Genomic DNA, 26,290 nt, shown 5'->3' with positions numbered 1-26,290 from the left:
ACATACGGCGATCTGCTCGTTCAAGCACAAGGCGTCAACGGTCCGCTTGATTCCTGCGTTGGCGTCGGTACATGGGTTTAGTGGTGGGCATTGATGTGTTTCCTTCCCCACGCGTTTGCTCAGTGGATGCTGCATGTACATAGTTTTCCTTATCCTCCTTAGACATCAGTATGCATAGTTATGGCGTTAACGATTGGGGTATACATCCACGGATGGGAGTTTTCATAGTTCGCGAGCGCCAATACCATTGCTATCATGAGTTGCCTGAGCCTAGAGAATCCGAGAACATTACAGTATTGTCGTCCCTCACAGATCGCCCATGACTGCAATTGCCGTCGCCACATTACAATCACATGCCAAATCAAAGTATCCCCAACCGGCGGTGTCGCCTCGACAACGCAGCCGGAAGACTTTTTCTGCCGTGATTTACGTCCTCACGCGCCACGATACGACGTTGATGCGAAGAGGCGGTGGAGCTTCACGCGCGAGTGCTGACCTGGCTAGCGCGCCGCCTTGTCAACGGGTGGGGTGCGGTTATGCAGGGCCAGTCCGTGAAATGACTAGGTTCTGGGGTGCAGTGGTTTTGCGGTGAAGAGACTGCACGACGCAAGGTGATATGAAGTGCACTCGAGCTAAGAGGGGAGGAGGTTGGGGAAACTACGATCACAGCCACTTTCGGGCTTTGAAGATGGCCTTCGGCGAGGTAGCCGGAGTTTGAGGATGGCAACGTGACGGTCCGAGAGAGGATTGGCGAGGCGAATGGACTGACTGGGCATGGCAAGAAATAATTCAGCGGACCCGATCGAACAACGCATCAACGCATCGACCGCCCATCACGGAAAGGCCCTGCATGACAATTGCGCGCGCGTCCAGAGTGTCCTTGTCTCAGCAGAGTCGAGGCGACCAGTCGGCACGACACTTTGCCCCAACTCTGAGACGAAACGTTTTTGCAAAAGGAAAGACCGTGTTCCTGCAAGCCATTGGGGTTCGCATAACATCAGATCATGCCGAGTCACACGTCGACGCGCCCGTGACCGTGCGCGGAGCCCTACGCTGGAGCCCACGATCTCCGACGATGATGTGCTGGCTAAGGCTTATCGATTGCTCGCCCAACTTCCTGTAATCGAATGCCGAAGCTATGTACGTCGTGATCGTGATACTACGTGCATGGCTGTGATTGGCACGAGGAGACGCGCTCCGGTGGGGGGGACACGTCGTGTGTTGAGGGCGTGGGCGGGTACAAAACCTCGAGGGCCTCATCAAACTTGTCGTCGACGTGCCAAAAGCAAGGACATCGTCCTCAGCGACGTCGCATGGCTGGGTAGTCAGCACACGGGTTGTCGTCGAGGAAGCCCTGGCAGACCCTAGTCGAGGCGGTAAGAAGCAAAGTGGAGCCGCTTGGGAGCTTTGACAGCGCCGGCCTCGACGTCCATCTGCGTTGTGCTTGCATTAATGCCTGTCCAGCCTCGCCCATGCCAATTGTGCTACCGTGTCGCAGCGTTACATGACTGGCTCGTGCCTCCCCTCGAAGATGTATATACCTCGTAGCGGACGTCTAGCGCCCGACAATCCACCAGGCTTGCATGCAGGATCCAACGTGTTGTTGTGCTTGTACATAAGTAAAGCTCCATTTCGTTACCGTGCGGTGAGGAGACTTGACGGCCCGCCCAGATTCAGAAAGGGCAACAAAATTTTCAGCATACTTGATTGGACTGGCTCGCGCGGGAAACAGTGGCGCTTTCAACAGAGGGAACTGATAGCAGTAGAGCGTGAATCATGCCGAGCTGGGGCAGGAAAGAAAGCTATGAGTGAGTGCTACCCGTCACCTTCCCCTCTGCCTCCCCCTCCACCCCTCACCACTGCTCCCTCTGTCTGAGGACATTACGATACACGCCTCTTTTCTTCTTGTTGCTTTTGGTAAGAGGCTCTCGCCCACGATAGCTCGCTGTCGTGTGGTATACCCTCACATATTTTTTTTCTTACACCACTGTTGGCCCGACCTATCTGCCATACGTTTAATGCTTTGCGGCCATTGTCGTTCACCTACAAAGTCACCAGAGCCCCCACTAACACCGCCGCGCAGGGCCTCTTCGAGAGAGCAGAAGCAGATCCTCGCTGATATCAACACGGGATCTCAGAAATTCAGTAGACGGCTCCTACCACCACGAACGATAAGCAACAAGCGAAACGGGACCATCGACCCTCTACCTGCTCCGATTACTGGCGAAGCAAGCCAGCAAGAAGAGCGTCGAGGCCGGAAATCGACGAGCTCCCTGCGACCGGGACTCCCCAAGCGAACCAGCAGTATGAAGAGAGCGTACAACTATTTCTTCGGCGGACCTGCACCGGTACCGGCCACGGCCGAGCCAGCGACGCCCGCCGTGACAACCGACGCGACGCCGCCGAGCAAGGTCGAGTCGAGCACGCAGGACAATGGCGTCGACACGCCGCCCGAGACACCACGTGAGGCGCCTACACGGTTAAGTGAAGACGAAGCAGGTACGTGACGCTCTCCGCGCACCACCCCCCACCTTCCCAATCCATAACAATGCCAGCAGCATTTCCCCACTATCCGCTCTCCCTGCACTCGCGGGCGTCTCCCCTACACCAAAATGTACCCGCTCACCACATACTAACGCACCATGCCCCAACAGCAGACTCGCCCTCGCCGCCCTCACCACAGGCGTCCGACAGCCTCGAGACGCAGATCGAGAAGCTGAAGCGGAAGCTCAAGCACGCCGAAGCCGACCTCGACGAAGCCCAGCGCGTCGCCGCCACACAGGATGAGCACGTGCGCACGCTCGAGGACGACCACGAGGAGCGCAAGAAGGAGTTCGAGGCCCGCGAGCAGTCGCTGCAGCAGGACAAGAAGGACCTCGAGGAGCACATGGTCAGCGTCGTCGTCCAGCAGGTGCGCGAGGCCAAGGCCAAGGAGAGGAACACCGTCCGCGACGAGTGCGAGGCCGAGTTCAACGCAAAGATCGCCGACGTCAACAAGGAGGCCGAGGAACTCCGAGCCACCGTCGCCGACCTCGAGAAGCAGATTGCCTCCTACAAGGAGGAGGTCGAGCAGCTCAAGGCCAAGCTCGACAGCGACGAGTCCGCCGGCACCGAGTCGGTTGACAGGTCCGAGGTCGAGGCCAAGGAGACTGAGCTCGCCAGCGCCAAGTCGCAGTTGGAGGAGCTTACCGCTGAGAAGAGCAAGACTGAGAAGGGCCTCGCCGACGCTCTTGCCACGATTGAGGACCTCAAGGCTCAGACTGTCGCCAAGGACGAACTCGACACTCTCGCCGCCGACCGTGACGCGCACAAGACCAAGGTTGAGGAGCTTGCCGCCGAGGTTGCCGTTCTGAGAACACAGATCGACGAGTTGGAGGGCCTGAAGGCGAAGCACGCTGAGCTCGAGGCCGCCCACAGCAAGCTCTCCGATCAGCTCGCCGCCCGCGGTACCCAGGACGCTGACGCTGACAAGGCTTCGAAAGAAGAGGCTGATGGCCTTCGCAGCACCATTGCCGAGCTCCAGGCTTCCCTCAAGGAGGCCAAGGACACTCTCGACCAGAAGGCTGCTGAGCTCGACGCCAAGACCAAGGAGCACGCTGATGCCGCCGACCAAGTCACATCGCTTACCGAGTCCTCCAAGGGCGAGGTTGAGAGCCTGAAGACTGAGATTGCCGAACTCCAGGAGAAGCTGAAGACCGCCGACATGTCCAAGGGCGATGCCGATGAGCTTGCTCAGAAGGTGTCCTCCCTCGAGAAGTCATTGAAGGAGGCACAAGACGAGCTTGCCGCCAAGACATCTGAGCTCGAAGCTTCTTCATCCTCTCTCGCATCCGAGAAGGACGCCGCCGTCAAGGCTGCCGAAGAGGCCAAGAGCGAAGTCGATGCTCTCACCACCAAGATCTCCGAACTCGAAGCTTCCCTCAAGGAGTCGCAAGACAGCCTCTCCGCCAAGGACGCTGAGCTCGAGACCGCTAAGGGTGACGCATCCAAGGCTGTTGGCTCCGCAAAGGACGAGGTTGCCAGCCTCCAGAGCACCGTCAGCAAGCTTGAGGCCGAGATAGAATCCGCCAAGGGCTCCTCCGATGAGCAGACCACTGCTGCGAAGAAGGAGGCCGCTGAGGCTCGCGAGGCTGTTACCAAGCTTGAGGAGGAGCTAAAGGCCGCCAAGGACGAGTCTAGCAAGGCTTCTGAGGCTTCCAACTCTAAGGTCACCGAACTCGAGACCTCGCTCAAGGAGGCCCAGGAGAGCCTTGCCGCCAAGGAGTCTGAGCTTACCGCCGCGAAGGAGGAGGCTACCAAGGCCGTTGAGTCGTCGAAGGGTGATGCTGAGGGTCTTCACAAGACTATCGCTGACCTCGAGGCGTCGCTCAAGGAGGCCAAGGACAGCCTTTCGTCGAAGGAGTCTGAACTTGAGGCTGCCAAGGGTGAGACCACCAAGGCTACTGAGGAGTCCAGCTCCAAGATCTCTGAGTTGGAGGCCAGCTTGAAGCAAGCTCAGGATGACCTAACTGCCCACAAGGCCGAGCTCGAGAGTGCGAAGAGCGAAGGTGGCAAGGCTGCCGAGCTCGAAGCTTCTCTCAAGGAGGCAAAGGACGCCCTCGCATCCAAGGAGTCTGAGTTGGAAGCCGCCAAGTCAGAAGCCAGCACTGCTACCGAGTCGTCCAGCTCCAAGATCGCAGAGCTCGAGGCTTCCCTCAAGGCTGCTCAGGAGAGCCTGACCGCAAAGGAGTCAGAGCTTGAGGCCAAGTCTGCCGACGCCGGCAAGGTCTCTGAGCTTGAGGAGCAACTCGCCTCTGCCAAGTCTGAGCTCGAGGCCGCCACCAAGGAATCGCAATCGACCAAGGAAGAGGCCGATGGTCTTCGCAGCAAGATCACTGACCTCGAGACCTCCGCCAAGGGTGGTGCCGATGAGTCTGCTGCCAAGATTGCAGAGCTTGAGGCATCACTCAAGGAGACTGCAAGCAAGCTTGAGGCGAAGGAAGCTGAACACTCCGAGTCACTCAAGGCTGCTCAGTCATCAAGTGAAGACAAGGTCGCCGCTCTCGAGAAGGAGCTTGCCGACGCGAAGGCTGAGGCTAGCAAGGTTGCTGACCTAGAGGCATCTCTCAAGGACGTCACCAGCAAGCTTGAGGCCAAGGAGGCTGCTGCATCATCTGGAGATGAGAAGGTCGCCTCTTTGGAGAAGGACCTCGCCACCGCGCAGGAATCACTTGAGGAGACCAAGAAGGCCAAGGACGCTGTCGAGGAGGAGCTCAAGGTATCCAAGCAGGCTGAGGCCGAGGCGAAGGAGGGTGCTTCCAAGGCGTCTTCTGTTGAGTCTGAGCTCGCTGACCTTAAGGCCTCGGCTGAGAAGTCGACCGCCGAGAAGAGCGAGCTTGAGGAGAAGATCAAGGCCAACGATGCTAAGATTGCTGAGCTCGAGTCTACCGTCGAGGCCGCCAAGGCTAAGGAGTCTGAACTCACCGCACTCCAGGCCAAGCTCGACGAGGCCACCGCTGCCTCAGAGACCGCGACCAAGGATCTCGAGACCTCCAAGACTGAAGCTGCCGACGCCAAGAAGTCCCTCGAGTCCCTCCAGGCTACCCTGAAGGAGCAAGAGGAGAAGACTACCGCCCTGACATCCGATGCCGAAGCCGCGAAGAAGGAGCGTGACGACATCAAGACGGAACTCGCCAGCGCCAAGGAGCAACTCGAGAAGGCTCAGGCTGAACAAGAGGAACTCAAGAAGGCCAACGCTGAGATCTCTTCCAAGGCTGAATCCAAGGAATCCGCCGCACCCGCCGTCGAGCCCGCCCCTGAGCAAGTCGCCACCGAGCCCGTCGCCGAGCCCGTCGCCGAAGCCAAGGTAGAGCCCGAAGCCGTTGCTGACGTTCCTGCCGTCGACGGTGCCGCCGAGACTGAAGCTTCCAAGGAGGCTGAAGAGCCAAGCACACCTACTACACCCACTACGCCTGGCAACCAAGCCGAAGAGGAAGACGGCGACGCGAACGGCGAGGCCACACCCAGCTCGGGGAAGAACAAGAAGAAGAACAAGAAGAAGGGTAAGAAATAAGCGTGAAGATGACGACGCTTGTTTGATGATACCTTTTTCTTAGTACAAGTATGAAGATTGCTGCGTTACGGATGGACGCATAAGATGACGAAAACACGGAAGTGGAAGATGGAAGATGGATGGGAAGTTGCATTATACCCTTGCTGCACTGGCACCCTCCCTTTTTGAAGATGGTGGGGTGGCTGTGGGAGGATTTTAGATTGTTTTGTTTTGTTTTTGCTTGCCGTCGTTTGTTTGTATTGCGGTTGCGACCCCGATCTCTCTCCTCCTCAGTAATGACCGCCTTTACGCCCTTCGCATGAGTATGAGATGGATGAATGGATGGATGGATGATAGGGATGATAAGGAACATGAGTCATGTAGATAATGAAAAGACACCTTTTTGCGCTTTGTATACTTCTATCCATCTCTCAAAATTGGTTGTTGTGATATGCTCAAATGTATCGCAGGTGTCGAAATCGTGCCACGTCATTCGGAGCGTATACTCTTCTTTCTCCGAGCTTCCGGCACCGTTCGCCTTATCCAACATTCCAAGTACGCCCGCGTACCCCTCAGAAGTCGAGGGACTTGAGGCCGGATATACATATCGTGGCACGAGAACGGTGGATGTGAAAAGCTCTTTCTACTGCGCCTATGACGGCGTAGGGTAAATACGATGTCGACGCACGTAGCAAGTCCTCTTACTAGCATTTGACTTTCATTCGCTGATTTGGTCGTAATACGTTGAAGTGGCTGGCTCTAGTAGTTGAAAGAAGAAGGTACGCAATATGACACAAAAGCGGTAGATGTAAAGAGCTAGTCATACTGCACCTATGACGGCCGCAAACTAATTTCGATGTTCACGCACACAGCAAGTCCTTTCGCCAGGATCTAACGTTCATTCGTTGACTTGGTTGTAATGCGCCAAGGTGGCTGACTCTACTACTTGAAAGAAGAAGGTACGTACTGTAGTAGAAGTTCGTGTAGCAAGGGAAGTCGGGACTATGCCGAAGTGGAGCGGTACAACGTTGTTAGTTGTGTTATCTTCGTACGACACGGAGGCGTTTTGTAGATGTATATATGAGTATAAGGATACGGAAGATCTGTCCGCACACATCCTCGTCTCATTTCCTTGATACTTGCCATCTCTACATCAGCACTACATACAGCCCGCAATGATGACGAAAGCACCTTTCTTGACGCTTCTCTTCATCACGACAGCGACCTGTCTCTCCATCACCGTCAACAACAACTGGCATGACCAGTCGGTCCTTGCACCCAAGTGCTTAAACAGGTTTGGTACACTCTCCTCTCTCTCGTCTCGTGCTTACACTCGTTTCTCACCCTCTACTATACAACAACAATATTTCAGCATGGTGAACACGTCATTATGTCAAGGCTAATCATACATGGCAGACCGGTGCAACCGTGACATCGACGAGCCACAGATATGCTGCAAGGGGTTGATGTGTAGGGAGAGTGACCTGCACCAGACAATCCATGAGTGTCTAAAGCCATTACTTGTGCAAGTCGAGACTCTCGGAGAACCAGAGTGTCGGATTGTGAAGCGTAGGTCTCAATTTTCCCTCCTCTCCTCTCCGCTTCTCACATATGTGCATTTTATTACGTCTCTTTGATACTATGAAGGTGTAGCTGATCGTATTCTAGAACATTGCAGGCCGCTTCCTGATCGCCCGCAGGAGGGTTGTTGTAAGGGGATGGTGTGTGAGAGGAGGTGGGATGGACATGGGCATTTGGACGATTGGCATATGTGCTATGACCAGGAGAGTCTGGAGCTATGATGTGATGCACAGAGCAACCGAGGGGTATGTGAGAGAGAAGACTTGGGGAGGGTTAGGCAGATAGATGGTGCACGAGCGTTATGAAGCATTGATACGGGTATCTTCGATGCCGGAGTGAGCGTGACACGGGGTGTGTGAGTGTTAAGAAGCTTTGACACGAGGATGCAGCGAAGTACGCGGTGTGAAATGGTGTTGAAGCTATGATACGGCAATTCAGCCTTGCACAGTATGGTCACGTACGTCATCATATGGGTGCGTGTATGGTGTCGAAAGTGTTGAGGAAGCCGGAGAGTTGTTAGTCACAGAGAAATTAGAGGTTGTTGTTCATACGGCGCACTTTGCGGTGAGAGGTGGACGAATGGACTGGGCGTTTTGTATACACCTTAGTGGTGAGACACGTCGCCGGCTTGTGCTGCTGTGGCTGGAATAGTTGGTCATCGGAGCGTCTGTTGCTGAGAAGTTGGTGGTGTACGAGAGAAGCTCATTTTCGCTGCTTCCGGCTCATTTCATTCGTTGATTGCGCATCTTGAAGTGTGAGTCTTAAACATGATCTGTTGTCAATCGGATCAACCTGCTAGCGTTGAAGACAGTGCGGCGGAAGGTCCTGCTGCGTTGAAGGGGAAAGTGTGATAATCCAATCGACACATGGCATGCAGCTAGAACCCCAGGCTCGACTCCAGACGTTGAGAAGAAAGGCCCGAAGCTGACAGTAGCATCATGCGTGGCGAGGAATGCTTTTTCGTTCTTCGAACCTTAGCGCACAACGCGCGACAGCAGGATCGTCATGCTTATTTGCCTCACGCACCGAGACCCGGACCAGAAAAGTGTCGGAACATTCTGTAGTCTCGAAACACGAGTTGCATGCTGATCTCACGATAACTGCGAGCAGTTCGGTCGCCGACTCTCGCGTTTTAGTCTCCGTCGCACTTAGAATGTTGAGACAACGAGAAGAAAAGCGCGATGAGCTTGCGGAAGTAAGAAGCGTAGGAGTCTATGCGAAACAATGATGGTGTGTATAATAAAGAGATGGAAGTCGGCTCCAGCCTCGTTCAAACTTGCTTTACCATGAGTACCCAACTTTCCTCGTTCGCCATGAAGATCACCATCCACCTACTCTTCGCACTTGCGTCATCGGCCGCTTCATTATCTCTGCACGAGTCTAGACAAACGTCTTGTCAAACTCTCGGTGGTGCGTTGTCAATCCCTCTGCTGTTCAACTGCGGGCATGAAAGCAATATTGAAGGCGCGTGCGTGCATTTAGCTAATGATGAGCAGAACATTGCCTTGCTGATCCCGGCGACTTCCCTCAAGACGGTTGCTGTAAGGAATTCAGCTGTGAGCAACGCAGAGATCCATGTTTCGGTATTCTGGGACCATTCAAATGTTACGACACGGCTGCTCCTGATGAAGAATGTACTATAACGAGGACGGAGTGATGGGATTGAACGCGGGGTCGGGTTGTGGTGCTGGTAGCGGAAGATGCCGCGGTAGATCCTGTGACAATACTATCGATAATGGTGACCTAGCGCACGGCAGTCTAGCATATCCGTAAATGTTAGAAGATGAACAACGTGATAGACGATGCCGTTAAGATGCGTCGTGGTTCTAGTCCACCGCTCCATTGATGTGCTCGCCTGACCCCGCTTTGGGCGGACCGAGCGGGCGCTAGGTAGGTCCTGCATCCCCAACGATGTTTGCTCTTTCCCATCCTTCTTCCTGCACCCCGACTTCACGATGTTGTTCCTGTCACTCCACATACCCGAGATCTTCGCACATGTTAGCACTTCCTCGATATCCAGCTAGGCATGTAGGCTAGCTGACCGCCGAAGCCTGGTGCAAACAGCTTTGGGGGTCGTGCACCTGTGTCGCCTGAAGCGTGCCCAACTCCAGTTCAGCTTCATATGACTGCTCACGGTCTTGAGATGAGACACCTTGTCTTCTGAGAAGAGCTGCAAGTCTGGTCTTCAGATGTTGCAGATGTTGAGAAGTACACGGCATGGCATGTCCCAAAATAACATGAACGCGCTGGCTTTGGTCGAAGGATCGCCTCATCCCCGTTTCATGTGACGAGTGAAGCAATGGTTCAAGTCCATGGCGCGTACTGTGGTCTGCGAATCTGGTGTCTGCTCAGTAATGCGCCGATCGGCTCCATGTCCGGCATTGGTATCATGATGCAGTCGCGCGGTTAGATCAAGGCATGGACGAAATGTTTCCCACGAGCTGACGGACTTCTCACCGCTATGGCGATGCGCTGGTAAAGTGGCCGTTGAACAATGCTTCTGGAATGTTTCTGGTAGCTTTGATTAGCACAGATCCGATCTTCATGCGTGCAGTCACGACGATGCCAAAAAAGCACACTTCAACACCGTGCACGAGAAGAAGCATCAGGACAGACACCGACAACCCAGCATATAAGGCTACTTCTCATACCACCTTATTGCTCATCAGCTCATTACATCTCATTCACACAACAGTCACTACTATACACTAATACCTTCTAATAATTCTTACGATCTTTCCCACCGAATTCATTCAAACGCAAATATGAAGTTCTTCGCTATCATCGCTGCTGCTCAGCTCGCCACTGCTCTTCCTTTGGCCAAAGAGGATGACTCCAAGGCCTGCTCCGGTGGTATGTCGCATTCTGCCATCGCTTCCGTTTTCCCCACTGACCAGACACAGTTACCTGCCCAGTCACAGAGGCCTTAGGCTCTTCTGTTCCAGCGGTCCCTGGCATGAAGCGCACCTTGTTCGACGACGTTCTTGGCAAGCCCGCGAAGGACGAGGAGGAGAAGGAGAAGCCTGAGGAGGAAGAGAAGGAGGAGAAGGAGCCTTCTTACTACGTCACTCCCTCCAAGGAGGACTTGAGCTACGACGAGCTCAAGCCCGAGATGGAGGAGTCCTACGAGGCCATCCCCAAGGAGACTGAAGAGTCTACTGACGAGCTTGAGTCTTACGACGAGCTTCTCTCCAAGAGGACCCTCGGCGACTTGTTCGGCATGGACGACGAGGACTCTTACGAGGAGACCAAGCCCGAAGTCACCAGCTCCGCCTACGAGGCTAAGCCCACGCCCAGCCAGGGTTACGAGCACGCCCCCAAGCCTTCCATGGCCTACGAGCATGTTCCCGAGCCCAGCAAGGCCTACGGCGCCGTCCCCACACCCAGCAAGGAGGCTTACGAGCATGTCCCCGAGCCCAGCAAGGCCTACGGCGCTGTTCCCACCCCCAGCAAGGAGGCCTACGAGCACGCTGAGCCCAGCAAGGCCTACGGTGCCGTCCCCACTCCCAGCATGGTCCACGAGTACACCAAGCCCAGCATGGTCCACGAGAAGCCCACCCCTTCCTTCGGCTCTTACGAGTCTGCCCCCACCCCCGTCAAGGACACCTACGAGTCTTACCCCGCTGAGGACTCCTACGAGGAGGGCACTGAGGAGGAGACTGAGGAGGAGACTGAGGGTGGTGACATGCTCGATGGTCTCACCAGCATCCTCGGCCTCAAGAACTAAGCCGCGCCGATGATTGCAGCCTATGTGTGATGCTACCATCACCATGAAAATTTGGATGGAAAAGTTGTGTTTGACTCTTCGTATTCAAAGCAAGCCCTTACGGCTTCTTTCGTTTGTCTATAGCTCGTTTGAGCCCCCCTTTGCAGTCGTTCTGGTTAGCCAGCTCGAATGTGTACATGTACTTAGACTAGTATCTTCAAAATTGCAATTGTTATTCTGCTATCTTCCTGAACCATGTTGCGAGTGACCCATCAACAGCTTTCAGCAGTCCAATGCTTGTGAATGGTTGTTACTCTATTGTCATCGGTCTGGCAATCATCGCTGTTGCTAATGAGTTTGGGACTCCCATACCTACACTCTGCCAGCTATACTTTGCGCGAGAGTCTAACTGACACTACTGCATTCTATGCACCTCTAATCAGCACAACCTATTGAATGTCTCCGATCACGGTCTCTAATGATCTTTTTGCGGGGTCAGGCTGAAGATTCATCAGCCTGGTGCCATCGTGCCGCCTGCAGCGATTATGAACCAATGATACCGTCACAAGGGTTTGGAATGCGATCAAGAGCCTTAAGGCATGATCTCTCATTCGTAGACGCCGTCAAGCATGCCAAGGAAGGATATGTGATGCCGCAGGTATGTCTACATCCGGCGTCGTGGTGTTGTGATAAGAGCGTCGGGCTCTATTAGAATTAGCCGCAGATCTCTCATTAGTCGTTCTTTGCTGAAGGCAACTTGCAAAGCCTGAATAGCGCACCGATCAGTTGTTTCTAGAGTGTTCATGCGTCACCCATGACGGCTGGCGACACGAACCTCCTTGTGTATCGCCTCCGGCAACACGAAAGTAGCATGTATAAATGCCGCGGAGATCGGGTGTAAGTTGCTCGTCAGTCCAGCTTACCCTGAATCCTATCCTACTTCTTCTCAAGCACTTCTCACAACTTTGGAACCCTTCCGAACATGGATTTTGAACCATACACCCCCCATCACTTCAACACCGCCCCAGACATCCACGATGCTTACAAGACCTATGAGAGCCAGAACCTAGAGTACTTCATCTGCACGACAATCCGAGACATGTTCGTCGCTCACAGCGTCCACAATCTCTTCGGCCTCACTCTTCTTCACAACCACTTCAAGCTCGAGGAAGCCGAGAAGCTCGTACATGTCGACAATATCGCGCAACCTTGGAACGATTATACGGCTCGCAAAGAGCTCCTGGCTGATGTCGTCCCAACGCAATGGCGTTTCACCGACAGCGGTATCGCGCCATTCGAGTTCAGTTGGACTGGAAATGACCGCAGCATCTCGGACTTCGACATAAAGGAACACAAGGTCTTTTTGCAGGAGCTACAGGCGTTTCTAAAACTTCAAAGCTGGTTGGGTGTCTTCGGGGTGCAGTATCTGGACACCTCGGTGCAGGCGATCGGCGAAGAGAATGTGCCTGTGGAGATGACGAGGGAGAGGGTGAACATCACGCTTCCGTTTGTGCTGAATGAAGGAGATGAGCTGGCGAACTTTGAAGTTCTGTGGTCCTTTGATCCGATGATTAAGTTGAAGAAGTGTTGTATTGGTAAGTGTCTGGACAAACAGTCTGGACACCCAAAGTCTCATACACACAAGACTTGCAACTGATAGAGGTGATGGTACAAACAGCGGGCGGCCAATTTGACGACTAGCTAAGACTCTATCAACTTCGTTCACCCAAAAAACCATGACATGGCACAGCGACGTGAGTACTCGCGACAAAACGACAAACCCATCATGAGCACAAAGCCATCTCACCTAATGTAGGGCAAGTCGCGCCCTTCCGCCTGCGATCTGCAGTAAGCATTGCGTTATCCCACGCGATCCAACGTGAGATCAGCACCCGGCCCTCCTCGGGCTGATCCCTGACATACGCCCCGTGACCGTGCTTTCGTCTCCGTCAGATCAGAACGGATCAGATGCACCGAACAGTCGGTCTGCCCCGAGGAACGCGTATGACATGCTGAACCTGGGGCTCTGCTGAGAAGATGCACGTGGTGATGCCCAAAAGCGGCTCGTGGTTTATCTGATGGGAGTATGTGTGGTAAGCGTGATCTATCTGCTCGGGCGTATTTCACGGTGAAGGTATCTGGTATTACGCCTTGGCCAGATGTTCTGCCTCTTGGGGGTTGAAGTCTGGTCTAGGCCGTTTGGGTCGTACTAAACATACAAGCAACATGTTCTCGTGATGCGAACATATGGAACGCATGCGGCACGGTTAGTTGCGACGATAATTCGCCGTCGCTAACGACTCCATATAAACCATCAGGGTCTGGACTCAGCGTGGGATAGTCTTCATCAAGGCATGTGACTTCGTGACCAGGATTGATCGCCTGAACATCTTGTGTGACACGGGTCCTCGGCGTCGGGACAACCACTGGTCATCTGTGAGGGCCCTTGTATGCCCACCGCCCATTCCGCCTCGTTAACGTGCGCGATATGCTGAGATCATAACACCTACTCTGATAAGCTCAGCTGATGCCTATATCGCATCCGGTGCCGCGGAAGTTGTAGCTCCTTGGCAAGTATTAGGCAGTGGTCAGGATTGGGGCCAAAGGTTGACTGCGCCCTCTATTGTGGCGGAGCTCGCATAACTTGACATGTTGGGTGCGGGCCAGGCTGCGGAGAAAATGTTTAGAAGGATCGCATGCGTGTAGGCGAGAATTAGTGTGTTACAGATACATTGCGCTACATACGGTGCAGTTGGATGGGTAAAGAAATGGGGAATCTCTGGAGTTTGAAGAAAACGAAAGAATTGACTAGGCGAACACCAAGCCTTGGGTATATGTGAGAAATGAAAAAGCCTCGTTGCGCATTCCCTTGAGATGCGGATCGAGATACATGGGGGACGTAGTGTGGACGGGCTCGAGTCTGTGGTTGGCGCGGATGTTGCCTTGAAAAGCGATCGACTTCGAGCTCCGTGGAAGAACCCTCCGAGAGGCGAAGATGGGAAAGATTATTGGTTAGAAAGAGTGGAATGAACGCCGATGTAATGCAAAGCTGACCATCCTGTATCGACAGGGTTCGCGATCGGGTTGTATACGTAAGATGGCTTGTACCGTTAATGATGATCCTCTATGTGTAGTCGATGATGAAACCGAAAGTGTAGTAAACGCCGCCTCCCCGGGGTATGATGCGTCCAGTGTCCAAATGCCGAAACCGCCGTATTCAACGCCAAACCAGATACCGGATATTATTAGAGAACTGCGAACGTCTGAAGGTGTGCGGGATGCGCGAGGCGAATCTAGCGATGAGTGGTGTGGAGAGCGATTGGTGCAACACCCCATCGGGTTAGGCCCGCATGGATCATGCGGACATTGGTTGATCACCCGATGCAGATCAGAGCCCGCAACGCGTAGTCGTATCGGTAACCCTTGGAGTTCTGTCTCCCAATCTTGCCTCTCCTACACCCTCGTTGTATCTTCACCGTATTGATGGTAGCCATGAGTTGATGACATTTGGCTGAAGTCTGGCAAGCCGTTCTGCCGTGGCATTTGCAGCGCATGCGCGATTGGCGGCATTTCCGTTGCAGCCGAAGTATTGGGATATCCATAGTCCCAGGACCCTCGTCCTCCATGAGAAAGAGGCGACGGGTATTGTGATATCTGGTGAGTGGTAGTGCCCCACAGAGTCATGCCCTGGCCTGAAGGTGTCCTTTGGGCAACCGGCATGCCTTGTCCTGCTGATCCCTCGAAGCCTGCTGCCACATTTTGATGGGGCGATAGACTAGACGAGGTCAAGCCGGATGTATAGGCCGTTGAAGCAGTCGAAGTAGGCAGGGTTTGAGGTGATGTGTGTCGATGAGCGTTCAGTGTTGCCTGCAGGGCAGTGCTTGGAGCGTACGAAGTCGTCGCAGTGGAGAGATGCCCAACGCCAGCTGTCGAGGCATAACTAGCAGACTGGTCTTGTTAGCTTCGCTCTCAGTAGCTAGTTGCGGAGAACGTACGTATTTGCTGATGATCTTCTTTAGAGCATGCGACAGTATCTTCCAGGGGAACACCTTGACGTCCTTCTCAATATTACGAGGCTTGGGATTGGGGAAACCCATGATAACTTTGAAGAATGGTTCGCTATCCGCCCTCGCCTTGGAGACTGTGAGGGGGCGAAAGCCTTCGAGGTTGCGACGGATGCGGTTCTTCTCCTCGACGGTAAAGCGAACGTTTACGAGTTGTTCCAGTAGGAAAATGGTGTCTACGCTTGTGATGAAGCACTCATTCTTCTCTTTCCACCAGATACAGCTGACGCAGATGCCACGCCCCTGTCGAGCTTCCAGTGTTGTGGGCGCAAAAGTAGTCGTTATCTTGCTGCCATGCTGCGATCTTTGGAACTCGACAAGTCGTCTCTTCGCGTCCAACTCCTCTGTCGACCAGTTGTCGCCCATCTTATCAAGATCGCCGTCGATCTCCAATATCGCCTTGCTCGGACCCATCGCATACGGATTGAAAGGCTGAGTCGAACCAGCACTACCGTCTCCTTGCGAGAGATGTGTTGCACGGACCAGAACTGGTGTTGAAAGTGCGGGTGGTGAGGGCAGAACAGTCGCGGTGTTGCTTCGAGTGGTATGAGTGAGGGGGTTGTAGGAGGCATAAGAATGCGGCATCGGCGACATTTGGGGCAGTTTGTAGTCGCTGTGGCTCATGCCAATACCTGACGGTACTGCGTAAAGAGCTCTCTGGGACAGTTGCGAGCCGTAGTTTGTCTGCTTAGACATATCATACCCAGCGCTCTGTGCGTACGTGTTGTCCAACGCAGACTGGGTCGGTAGCGGCGACAGTTGAGCGGCAGAGTAGGCTCCCGACGAAGCGCGTGGCTTCGCAAATGCTCGCTTTGCGACATTGCCATCGGAGTAGCCTCGACTGTTTCCGAACTCTGGCGAGTATTTTCGTTTCCTGGAGAAATTGGGTGAGGATTGGTATGCTAGGTTTGGCGACATGTCGGTGTATGTGAATCTTCCAGCGTCCGTTTCCGATCGCAAGTTGCCCATCTTGTCTTCCATCTGCATCTTCAACATCATGGTTGGATCGAAGGTGTTGGTCAGTGGGAAAGGGGGCACTTCGACGTTCAGTACGTAGTTGGTCCATGCATCGTCGTCGTAGTCCACTTTCTGCAGTGCAGCGACGCACTTCTTGCTACCGAACATGAGTATGAAAGTATGCTGGTTTGCATCAAGATCGTAATTCGTCCGGAGGTGCAGCGTTACCGTTGATCCAGCAGTGCCTTGTGCGGGTGTAATTTGTTCGGTGATTTCCGTTTCAGTATCTGCAAGAGAGGCGGGATGACGAGCTCCTGCATCGATAAATGATGGATTGGGATGATGGCCTGCTGCACCGCGTGACTCGTATACCAAGCTAGGGATGTAGGGCATCTCTGCGCTCGTGGGCTCATGGCTTAGTAGCGCGGGCGCATCCGTGTACTGCGAGGCGAATGCGGGCTGCGCAATGCTCGGATAGCTTGCAACCTGATTTGATCTGGTGGCTTCGGCATCTGGAATGTATGTGGTCAGTCAAACGTGCTAATCGTTCTCACGTGGGCCAGTGCCGGGTTCAGCCGACCCAACCATGGCAGGTGCGCTTCCACACTCGTCAGATGAGCCACAATCCACTTACCATACACATACTCATGGTTCTTGCTGTATCCCGACATGGATAGTAGTTCTGCAGCTCTCGCAGCCTGGACAGCCTGAGGCCCACCACCAAGGACCGAACTGCGCAACACTGGGGATAGGTCCTGACACTGATCGAGGACGCCGCCTGGTAGAAGCTAGCTAATCCCTAGAGGAATGTTAGCAGGCAGCCTAATATTCATGTGGGGGTCAACGCGCAGGCAGCCATGGAGGGGTCCTGAAGCAGGTGTCCTGACACGCCTCGAGGACCCGTCACGTAGGAGGAATAACGCACCTGATGGTTCGACAAGATAAAACGGCCCAGCTCGACAGGGATGGAAATTTCCAGGGACTGTTGGTAGCGTTGCCTTCTCGTCTCGGTGGGAGTGAGACGATGACGGAATGTCACAGGACTCGTGGGGTGAGAGTCTGCGTCCTTCCCAGTGGTAAAGAGACAGTGTACCCTTGTTGCAGGCAGATTTTGCGACAAGTAGACTCAAAAAAGTACCACAAATGCGATGGGAGATAGATCCGGAGACAATTTTCGGAGGTCTTGGGACTAGCGAAGCCGACAGAAGTGGCCAGCTTAGAGACAAACGATCGGACTGTTCAGAAGTTCGATTCATACGGGCCCCAGGGCGACTTTGAGTCTCGGTATCAAACGCGGTGAGTCCAGCTCTTCGCCGACTGCAGCTCAGACAATTGCAGCTTCTTACTGACGAAACAGGGAACGGGTCGTCTTGCTTTCGCAAATCGTCACTGATTCAAAGCAACGACCAGGTGCTGAAATGAGTGTGAGCGACTTGGTACGGGATGTCGCATTAATCGACCCGCATTTTGACGTGACTGACAGCTTGACTTACATATAGGACAAAGGAGTAATGACATTAACCAAGGACTGGCCAGTATGCGTGAGGCTCGGCAGCCTTGCCGTGCGGACGGTATATGGAGCTGCGGGACGACGGAGCTATGACTGCGGAGGTAGGCAACAGTTAATGCCAGGTAGAGCTGATGTACGGATCGAGCGACGAACGGACCCAGGGCAGCGGAAGAGAGACGGGATTGGTCGAGCGTTTACGGCGGAGCATAGACACAACTGCAAGGAAGAGCGAGTGAGCACAGGGTATTCTTGGGGGCTGGGATGACTCTTGGTGATTACCGATCCCGTCCACCTGGTAGCCTAGCGGGCCTGTCGATGGTGAAGCACGCCCTCAAAAGGCTAGTATTATGGCCGTTGAGCACCACGTCGTGCAAAGCCTGACGGGCCCTTTGTTCGCATTGATGGATAAAAACGGTGAAGGCTAGCAGGCGGCTGGGTCCTGTGCGCTGAGGCTCTGGCGGGTGGCCTCGGATGGCGCAGCAGTGCAAAGTGGCAGTAAGCTGGGCTCCACTATGAGTGCTGATTATCTCTGTCCAGTGACGGCTGCCCACAGTGGGTCAATCAGAAATGCTTCAACACACAACTCTAGATTGAAGACGATTGATGCTGGAGGGCACTTGTCTTGGCCAGTACCTGAGATGTGGAGTGGGGCCCTAAGACCTCTGCAATGGTAGGAAGCGCGGATGCGGAGAAGCAGGGCCAGAGCTCCCAGACACTGTTCGTGAGGCGTCGGATGTGAATCAAATTGTGATTGCGATGGACTGTAAATACGGAGAGCAATGGCGAGCAGTTGGGGTGGGTATGAGAGGGATCAATGGGGTGCTGAGTATGGCGAGGTTGACGCATATGCCGGGCGTAGCAAGAGCATGGTGGGTGCCCAACGCGGCGGTGACCTTGACGATGATATACATGCGGCCCAGCAATCCAGTGAGCATCAGCAGCACGTCTACGGCCTCTAGGATGGACGACTGTCAGGGCGGCCATGAGCCTCTGGGGCCCGGGATATGGGCTCCAGTGCTCAGTGGACGACGAGTAGCCGCGATGACGGCAGATGGCTGCTCATGGCGGCCAATGCGCGGCAATGCTCAGCATGGCCCCATGTGAGGGTGGTGGTGATGGCATAGTGGCAGGAAGGGAGGGCATGTGTTGGAGTGTGGTGAGCAATGGGCTCCGTTGCCAGCGGTCAAGCGAAGATGCATCTATTCCTGGTGTGGCTTGCAGAACCTTAATTCGCCCGACCCCTGTCCATCCTGCGCATCGCCAGAAAAGCCACACCAAACAGCCTCAGGCAAGCCAGGCACCGCAAAGCTGCCTACGCCTCGCTTCGCGACTCTGCTGGCTCGACGGCAATGCGCCGGCGAAGGGATGTTGTTGTCCCACGCAGGCGCGTTGGGGTAGTCAACGGCATTGCCAGCGCCTTCTTCGTTAGCCATCGCTCCTGCCTCGGCCAGAGCGTCGTAGCTGCCTCGCTTTGTTTGCATCCCGCCGCATCGGGAAAAAAGCGACGACACCCGCCCGTCGCTCCTCCCGCGAGATGAGGCTGACTTGACCGCCACGGAGCCCCTCACTTCGACGGAACTTTCATCACGATCTATTCTCGCCGCAGGGCCATCATTACGCTCTTAATCACTCCGCGACTCGGCGCTGCAAATACCGTTACTACCGACGCGTCTGCCGACACCAACGCGACTGCCGAACGCGTTCAACGGACGCGACTCCCACATCTATCTCGATCCGGCGTTCACGCAGTGCCATTCCAGCGAACCATGGCCAGTGTGGCCTTGTAGTATTCTTAGAAAGCTGATGCCGTATCCTCAACGCGCTTGTCCCGAACGGATGCCTGCCGGGTCTCTCGTGGCTGTGTGTCAGCCGCCAGAAGCGGAGCATTAGCATCAGCTTCCGTGATAACATCACCCATCGAGCCATTATGCCGTCTCCATCATGGCCATCCGTTCGCCTTCTTTACCATAGCTCGCCAGGAGCGCAATGCGACATTCGGGTGTCTTCTGCAGGGGACCGCATTCCTCCCACCGCACCTTGGCAGACACCGGGACCCTGCTTCGTGCTGCCATTGCCTCCAAAGTGCCGACATTCCTCTGACTTTGGGCTGCACTGATCATCTTACGATAGCCCCACTTACTGCCAATCTACAAATCTATCAATCACGGCGACTACACGGCTTCCAGCGCCCTTTTCTCCCTACCACCACCCCGATGTCAGCTACGCAGAGCTGCTAGTAAGACGCCCGCAAATATACCTGGATTAGGTGTAGCTCCGTAGTAGCCAAGCCTGCCAATCACTCTCTTTACCATCGTGTCTGTTCACAGTCGTGATTACCGGAAATGGATCAGCATGCACGCTGCAACGCGACGCGTTTGCCGTCACCGTGGCTTGGAGGCAATTTATCTGGTGTGACCGGCCTACAACGCCGTTCGATACGCCATTGTATTACCATACTTGCGCATGAGCGACTTGAAATTGCTGCTCTAGCCATTATAAGAGTTGGAAAACGTACCATGGCTTGAACACTCTCTTGCGACTAGGATGTTATCCTCCACGAGGATGCTTGCCACGGTGCTGGGTCTTTGCCTCTGTCATCTGAAACGCGCTTACGGGTGATGGTTGTACAATATCAGAGGCATGCAGTCAGCCGCCCCAGTGTAGTGGACCCAATACAGAGACTGCCTGGGTATCCCAACGCTTGGTGAAATCCCAGGACGCCGTCCACCACTCAATCCCGCACGAATTGCCAACGACCTCGAGATGAACTGCTTAACAACACACCGTCGTCGATCGCAACGAAGGCAACCATGTGTAACCTTGCAACGGGTCTTGTACGCGAGCAGATCTCGGGCTATTGACCACTGGACTGGTTGCACGAACTGAGCACAAGACTCTCGGACGTCGTACTCACTACACCATAAAAGAGATGACCCGCTTTAGCTAATCCCCATGGTGGCTACTCCGAAAGCGTTCGGGTGGGTCTCTTGCGCAAACGCATCATGGATCTCATTTTGTCAGCAATGCACCCGCTACATCGTTGCTACTTACCACGCATCTAATTGCCACGCATTTCAGCAACCTCTAGAATTGGCCAATAATCTATCGATTTTACATCACCCTTCACGAGATAAGGAGCGTCCAGCCAACACCTCGGTACCGAGCCGAAATAGAGTTTATGCAGCTATCCAAGATGAGCATGGCCACTCTGGCCACGATACATCTCCTTCACATTCACAGGCTCGGCCAGCAGCCGAAGGTCCGCGGCGGAATCGATTCGCAAAGCACACCCTTATGAACCCGGTTGTCGGGTCTGTTCTCACTTTCTCATCACACCAAACCTTCTCGGTCGCCACATCAAGGGGCGAGACAACCCGGATACCAGGTCTGGCCGCCGGAAGAGCGGGTGTGGGGAAAGAGTTCAGCTCTGATCATGCACCTAGACGGGTAGCTTGCATCGCACGAACTAAGAGGGTAGTCGCTCTTGGGCAGCAGTCTTTGCTGACACGGTAGGCACTACCGACAGCGCAGAGTGTGGTACAAACCACGGCGCGCTACTTCCCCAGGAACTTTGCCCGAGCTTGCCGCTGGGGAGCAGATGCACTTTTGAGGCATCTCCGCTGCGAGACATTGCTTTTCGCTCTAACGATTGGTGTGCAACGTCTTCAACGGTTATGTCTTGCGTTCTTCACTCGCCCCCTGAATGTCTCAGCCATTTGGTAGGTGGATTAATACTTTGCGGCTTGAGAGGCAGTAATCGTCTAGTGGGGACACATCACCGCGGAAGCGCCATTGGTTGGTGCTTCGATATTCAGTACTATCGATGTCGTCGACGATCCATCACTTTTCCAAAACCCTTTGGTTCTTCTTTGGTTTCTCATGACGAAGCTAACTGTCTAACATCCCATGAACGAAGACGACATCATAGATACCACGAAAGACTTGAGTGAAGCATCCTGGTAAGGCTCAAATGCCACTATCGCCTCATAACACCATGGCGTCAATGAATAGCCTACCTGCACATGTTTGGTCTTCCATTCAGCAACAGTAGCATAGCACCACACGCGTAGAAAATCTCAATAGAAAAACAAGCTTTTATACTTTCCTAGTCGACAGCAGTCATTCCCCAACGAATCTCCACAGCACTTGATACCTATCTACCAACCCATCTACTCCCTCCCCTTCAACTCCTCCAGCCTCTCCACCAACCTCCCCCACCCAGCACTATCCTCCCAATTCTCCTTGCCCTTCCCCATAACACTCCTAACCGCACTCCTACTCTTAAACTTCCAATCCTTCGCCACCACCTCCCCACTCCCACTGGCCAACCCCTCCGTCCGTTCCCTCGGCCCCAGCGTCTCATACGCATCCACGAGATCAATCGTCATATCCACAACCGCATTCCACTCCGCCTCAGACCCCGACTCCCACTTCGGCTGGCTCGTCACAGCACGCCACGCTTTCTCGTGGCATTCCAGCGCGGAACTCGGGCGCTGAGTGTGCGTATACAGCGTTGCGAGGATGAGCCAGAGTTTGGGGGATACGGTGATGAGGGGCTTGATGTGTTTTTCCATGAGGTCGTTTACCAGGCGCGGGAGGCCTGGGCGCGTGATGTCGAAGCCGTCTTCAGCGGAGACTACGTGTTTGACGAGCATGTCGATGACTTCGGCGTCGACGCACTTTTCGCCTTCGGTCGAGCCGCGGAGCTCGCAGATGCGGCGTTGCGCTGTTACGACGTCGGCCCAGGAGGGCGGGTTGGTGGAGGCGCTCACGGCGAGAACGTTGTTCCAGATGCGGAAGTTGTCGTGCTTGATCGTTGCGGCGCGTTTGAATGCTTTGAGGGCGTCGGTGCGGGGGTGGTTTGTTACGCGTGTTTCTTGGAGTTCGCCGTCGGCGTTTTCTTGGATTCTGGGCTTGAGGTGGAGGAGGGAGGCTGCGAGGTTGCTCCATGCTTCGGCGTCTTGGTCGTCGAGCTGCACGCAGCGGGAGAAGGCTTCGACGGCGTTTTTGAATTGGAGGAGCTCGAGGTAAGCGCATCCGAGTGCGAACCAGGCGGGGTGGTAGAGCGCGTTGATCTTTAGGGATAGTGCGTAGGCTTCTGCGGCTTTCTCGTAGTTACGTGCGGAGATGTAGCGTTGACCGAGGGAGCGTTGAGCACGCGCGTATCGTTGGCCGGAGACGTTCCAGGCTTTTTCGTACATGGAGAGATCGTTGTCGATGTCACCCAGGATGCAGTAGTACCGCGGTGCTTCGGCTGGTGGTGGATCCCGCTCAGCACCCTCCCACTTCTCTTCGTCCAAGTCCACGTTCTCGTCATCGCCGTTGGTGGCGTGGAAAAGTTGTCGTCGGATCATCTTGCGCGCCCTCTCCTCTTTCTCAGTGGCAGCATAGCACAACGCTGCTTCAGCCCACATCTCTAGTCTCTCGTAGATCTCGAGCGCGGATCGTAGACCACCGAGGGCGACCCATCGTGCAGCGAGCTCAGACTCAAGCTCCCAGCGAGATGGGGAGCAGAGCGGGAAGACGTAACGGAGGCGTTCCTCAACGGATGCCGACTCACTCTCCTTGGCTTGCGGGAGGAAAGAAGTGATCTTCTCGCCAGTTTCGGCGTCGGTAGTAGCATCTCCCGAGGTCTCTGCGATGACTTGATCAACCAGCGCTTGAAGCTGGAGGAGACCACGCTCCATAGTCCGCGACTTGTAGCCCTCAATACGGCTCCTCACAAGCAGAGCTTGGGTGTAGACTTGCCAGTTCGAGCTTCCGCCCTCTAGTACTCGGGTGGCATATGGTTCAGTCTGTTCTCTTGTCAGGCCATCTGCGGGGTTTGTGTTTTTGATGCTCTCAGCGAGCGAAAGCATGATGACGGAGTCTAGCGGGTCAAGCAATGGCTGGTTTGATGGGTCCATGGATGTGAGCGATGCCGGTAGATTGGACTCATCCTTGATCTCCATGGATGCAGTGTTGTTGGTAAAAGAAATCGATTCCAGCAGGGTATCATCATTGAGGTCTAAAGCTTTTGGTTTCGAGCTCTCATCAGATGTGCCGTTAGCTTCCGATCCCGCACTTCGGGCGAGTACGATCAGTTGACTGGTATCCTTCTGTTGGAACTTCGTCCTCTTGCCCATCAGTCCAGTCAATGCAAATTCGAATTTCCGTTCTGATGTTGCCTGGTCAAGGTCCGCCTTGGCTTTCTTGTCTAGACCGTGGTGCGTATGAACAGCTGCTCGTTCCAGGAGGAAGGTCGTATGCAAGTCTTTGATTTCCCCGTTCTTTCCCGAGTTCTGAATCAAGTCCTCTACGACCTTCAAGTCGTCGTAGATGGCATCCTGTAGACTTGGCGCCGGCTCGCTGAGCAGCCTTTGATGCACGAAGTTCACTCTAAGACGCGCCCATGCCGAAACCGGGATGTTCTTTTGGATCGGGGGACTGATAAGGATGGTGTGCGCCAGGCACAGCAGCTCGATGTTTGGTGTGAGCTTGTATGCTGCAACACCATCTGCGCCCAGCGATGCGACGAGATCCGCGCGCGTTTTGCTGAGAAGTTTCGCATCATCTGCGACGTCTTTCGATAACAACGTCTCAGCAGACTTGAAGGGTAGTGGTGGTCCAGTCACATTCGACTGCAGGAATGCATGGAATGCCGCAATGGCGATCAGGAAGTAAACATGCTGCCGATATGCTGACGTTTCCTTTATCGGGGTGGACTCCTCCTCGTTCCCTTTCGACAGAAGCAGTCCTAGGCGATGGAAGATGTAGTCGCTCCAGAGAGAAAAGTCGCTCCTCTTAACGTCTTTGGTGGCTTCATTGTCCTGATATCCCAGCAATAGTTGCGCTTCTGGTAGTTGGAGTACGCCTAGGAAATCTCCCGATTTTGTCGATGTGATGGTCGTTTCGAGCACTGCCGCGAGTTCGTCCGGTAGTGAACTGCGGAAGAAATCCAGGAAGACGTCCGCCATGTTTTCGCTGATTAGAGTGACTTTTGAAGTGGAAATGCGTCCTGTAAGTTATCGTCCGACGGTACAGGAAGTTATAAACTTATTCCCACTAATTTTGCATCTTGATAGCGTGGTTGCGGGGCTGCTTTTGGAATTTGCGGCGATGAGTAAGAGTGGTGGCACGCCTAGCCTCTTTGGGACAACAGGGTCTGATCCACATCTGCATGCAAGGCATACCAGCCTTCCAGGTCCATAACAGGCGTGCGCACAGTTGGCTGTTGACTTCAACTTCATGTATGAGCAAAGTCCGGCTCGGGCGCATTTACATAATTAAGCGGGCATTTGCGTATATGAGCACGTGTTTAGCTTTACAAATAGATCTTATTCAAGAGAACTATGACTACGACCTTGCCATCACAGCGTGCGCCCTGCAGCTACTGAGCCAGAAACACTCCATATGCGCAAAGTCTCTAGTCCGAGTCACTGCTAGAACTAGAGCTGCTCTTGCCGCCCCTGCTACGGCTCCTACTGTGGCTCTTGTGGCTATGACTGTGGTGCGAGGACCCGTGGTGCGATCCGTGATGCGATCCATGATGCGAAGACCCGTGGTGTGAGCCGTGGTGTGAGCCATGCTCAGAGCTGCCGTGCTTCTTGTGTTTCTTGTGCTTCTTCTCCTTCCTAGAGTCATGTTAGATGGTGTCCACCATAGCGCTCGGGTGCGTATTTGGCTTACTTGTCAGGAATGAGGTTGGCGCCAACCGCCCCCAAAAGCGCTCCTCCAAGCGTGCCCAGCGCGCCGCCTCCGAGCTTGTTACCCACGAACGCGCCGCCTGCACCTCCCATCAGAGCTGAACCCAGGCCGCGGTCGCCTTCGCCAGGGCCGCCGGGTACGCCGGGTTGCACATATGCCGGCGCACCATAGCCTTGCTGCGGTTCGTGATGGCCCTGTTGTGGATGCGCGCCATACTGCTGGTTCGGGTCGTGGTAGCCTTGCTGCTGATGGCCCTGAGGGGGGTAGGGAGAAGTGCTGCGGTTTGGGTCGTAGCTCTGCTGGTACTGGCCCTGGGGCGGGGCACCATAGCCGTGCTGGGGAGGTTGTCCGTAAGGGTCGTGCGACGGCGGGGGGTAGGAGCTCTACAGTGATGTGAGTAGCTGAAGGCTGGAGGATAGAATGCGCCGAGGTTGCGCAATAAAACTGACCTGTCCTTGCGGGTAGGGGCTGTGATGTCCCTGGCCGTACTGGTCGTGCGGCTGCTGTCCGTACGCCTGAGGTTGAGGAGGATAGCCCTGGTTATGCTCTCCGTAGCCATGCTGCGGCTGTTGGGGCTGCTGGTATGCGCCGCCGTGGCTGTAGCCGTAGCCTTGATCGTGGCCTTGACCCTGACCGTAGTAATCCTGGCCTGACATGTTGTTCTTAAATGTTGTGTGTATTGATGTTTAAGTAGAAAAGATGTACGAAGGCTCTAGGTAGAGATGTTGAAGGTGGTTGCGCCTACGGTGGGGGAG

General features: G+C 54.6%; 6 protein-coding genes across 6 annotated transcripts; 3 read left to right on the top strand and 3 right to left on the bottom strand.

The window, feature by feature from the left end:
- Positions 1 to 1,804: 1,804 nt before the first annotated feature.
- J4E88_002640 (uncharacterized protein) lies at positions 1,805 to 6,052 on the top strand (the record flags this gene model as incomplete). Its single annotated transcript, XM_049396300.1, has 3 exons — positions 1,805 to 1,808; positions 2,059 to 2,499; positions 2,658 to 6,052. 3 exons carry the CDS (start codon positions 1,805 to 1,807, stop codon positions 6,050 to 6,052), a joined length of 3,840 nt encoding a protein of 1,279 aa, XP_049257648.1.
- Positions 6,053 to 10,377: 4,325 nt separating this feature from the next.
- J4E88_002639 (uncharacterized protein) lies at positions 10,378 to 11,339 on the top strand (the record flags this gene model as incomplete). Its single annotated transcript, XM_049396299.1, has 2 exons — positions 10,378 to 10,465; positions 10,516 to 11,339. The coding sequence occupies 2 exons, from the start codon at positions 10,378 to 10,380 to the stop codon at positions 11,337 to 11,339; spliced, it is 912 nt and encodes a 303-aa protein (XP_049257647.1).
- Positions 11,340 to 12,300: 961 nt separating this feature from the next.
- J4E88_002638 (uncharacterized protein) lies at positions 12,301 to 12,975 on the top strand (the record flags this gene model as incomplete). Its single annotated transcript, XM_049396298.1, has 1 exon — positions 12,301 to 12,975. The coding sequence occupies one exon, from the start codon at positions 12,301 to 12,303 to the stop codon at positions 12,973 to 12,975; it is 675 nt and encodes a 224-aa protein (XP_049257646.1).
- Positions 12,976 to 15,093: 2,118 nt separating this feature from the next.
- J4E88_002637 (uncharacterized protein) lies at positions 15,094 to 16,988 on the bottom strand (the record flags this gene model as incomplete). Its single annotated transcript, XM_049396297.1, has 3 exons — positions 15,094 to 15,258; positions 15,314 to 16,851; positions 16,985 to 16,988. The coding sequence occupies 3 exons, from the start codon at positions 16,986 to 16,988 to the stop codon at positions 15,094 to 15,096; spliced, it is 1,707 nt and encodes a 568-aa protein (XP_049257645.1).
- Positions 16,989 to 22,018: 5,030 nt separating this feature from the next.
- J4E88_002636 (uncharacterized protein) lies at positions 22,019 to 24,805 on the bottom strand (the record flags this gene model as incomplete). Its single annotated transcript, XM_049396296.1, has 1 exon — positions 22,019 to 24,805. The coding sequence occupies one exon, from the start codon at positions 24,803 to 24,805 to the stop codon at positions 22,019 to 22,021; it is 2,787 nt and encodes a 928-aa protein (XP_049257644.1).
- A 449-nt stretch (positions 24,806 to 25,254) lies between these two features.
- Positions 25,255 to 26,191, bottom strand: J4E88_002635 (uncharacterized protein; the record flags this gene model as incomplete). Its single annotated transcript, XM_049396295.1, has 3 exons — positions 25,255 to 25,462; positions 25,518 to 25,918; positions 25,985 to 26,191. The coding sequence occupies 3 exons, from the start codon at positions 26,189 to 26,191 to the stop codon at positions 25,255 to 25,257; spliced, it is 816 nt and encodes a 271-aa protein (XP_049257643.1).
- Between the last annotated feature and the right edge of the window lie 99 nt (positions 26,192 to 26,290).

This window comes from Alternaria novae-zelandiae (assembly GCF_023758075.1).
Source record: "Alternaria novae-zelandiae strain BMP 2774 chromosome Unknown scaffold_4, whole genome shotgun sequence".
In the NCBI taxonomy this organism is placed as follows: domain Eukaryota; kingdom Fungi; phylum Ascomycota; class Dothideomycetes; order Pleosporales; family Pleosporaceae; genus Alternaria; species Alternaria novae-zelandiae.
Note: the sequence above shows the minus strand (reverse complement) of the source record. Positions and strands in the feature narration are given on the sequence as shown.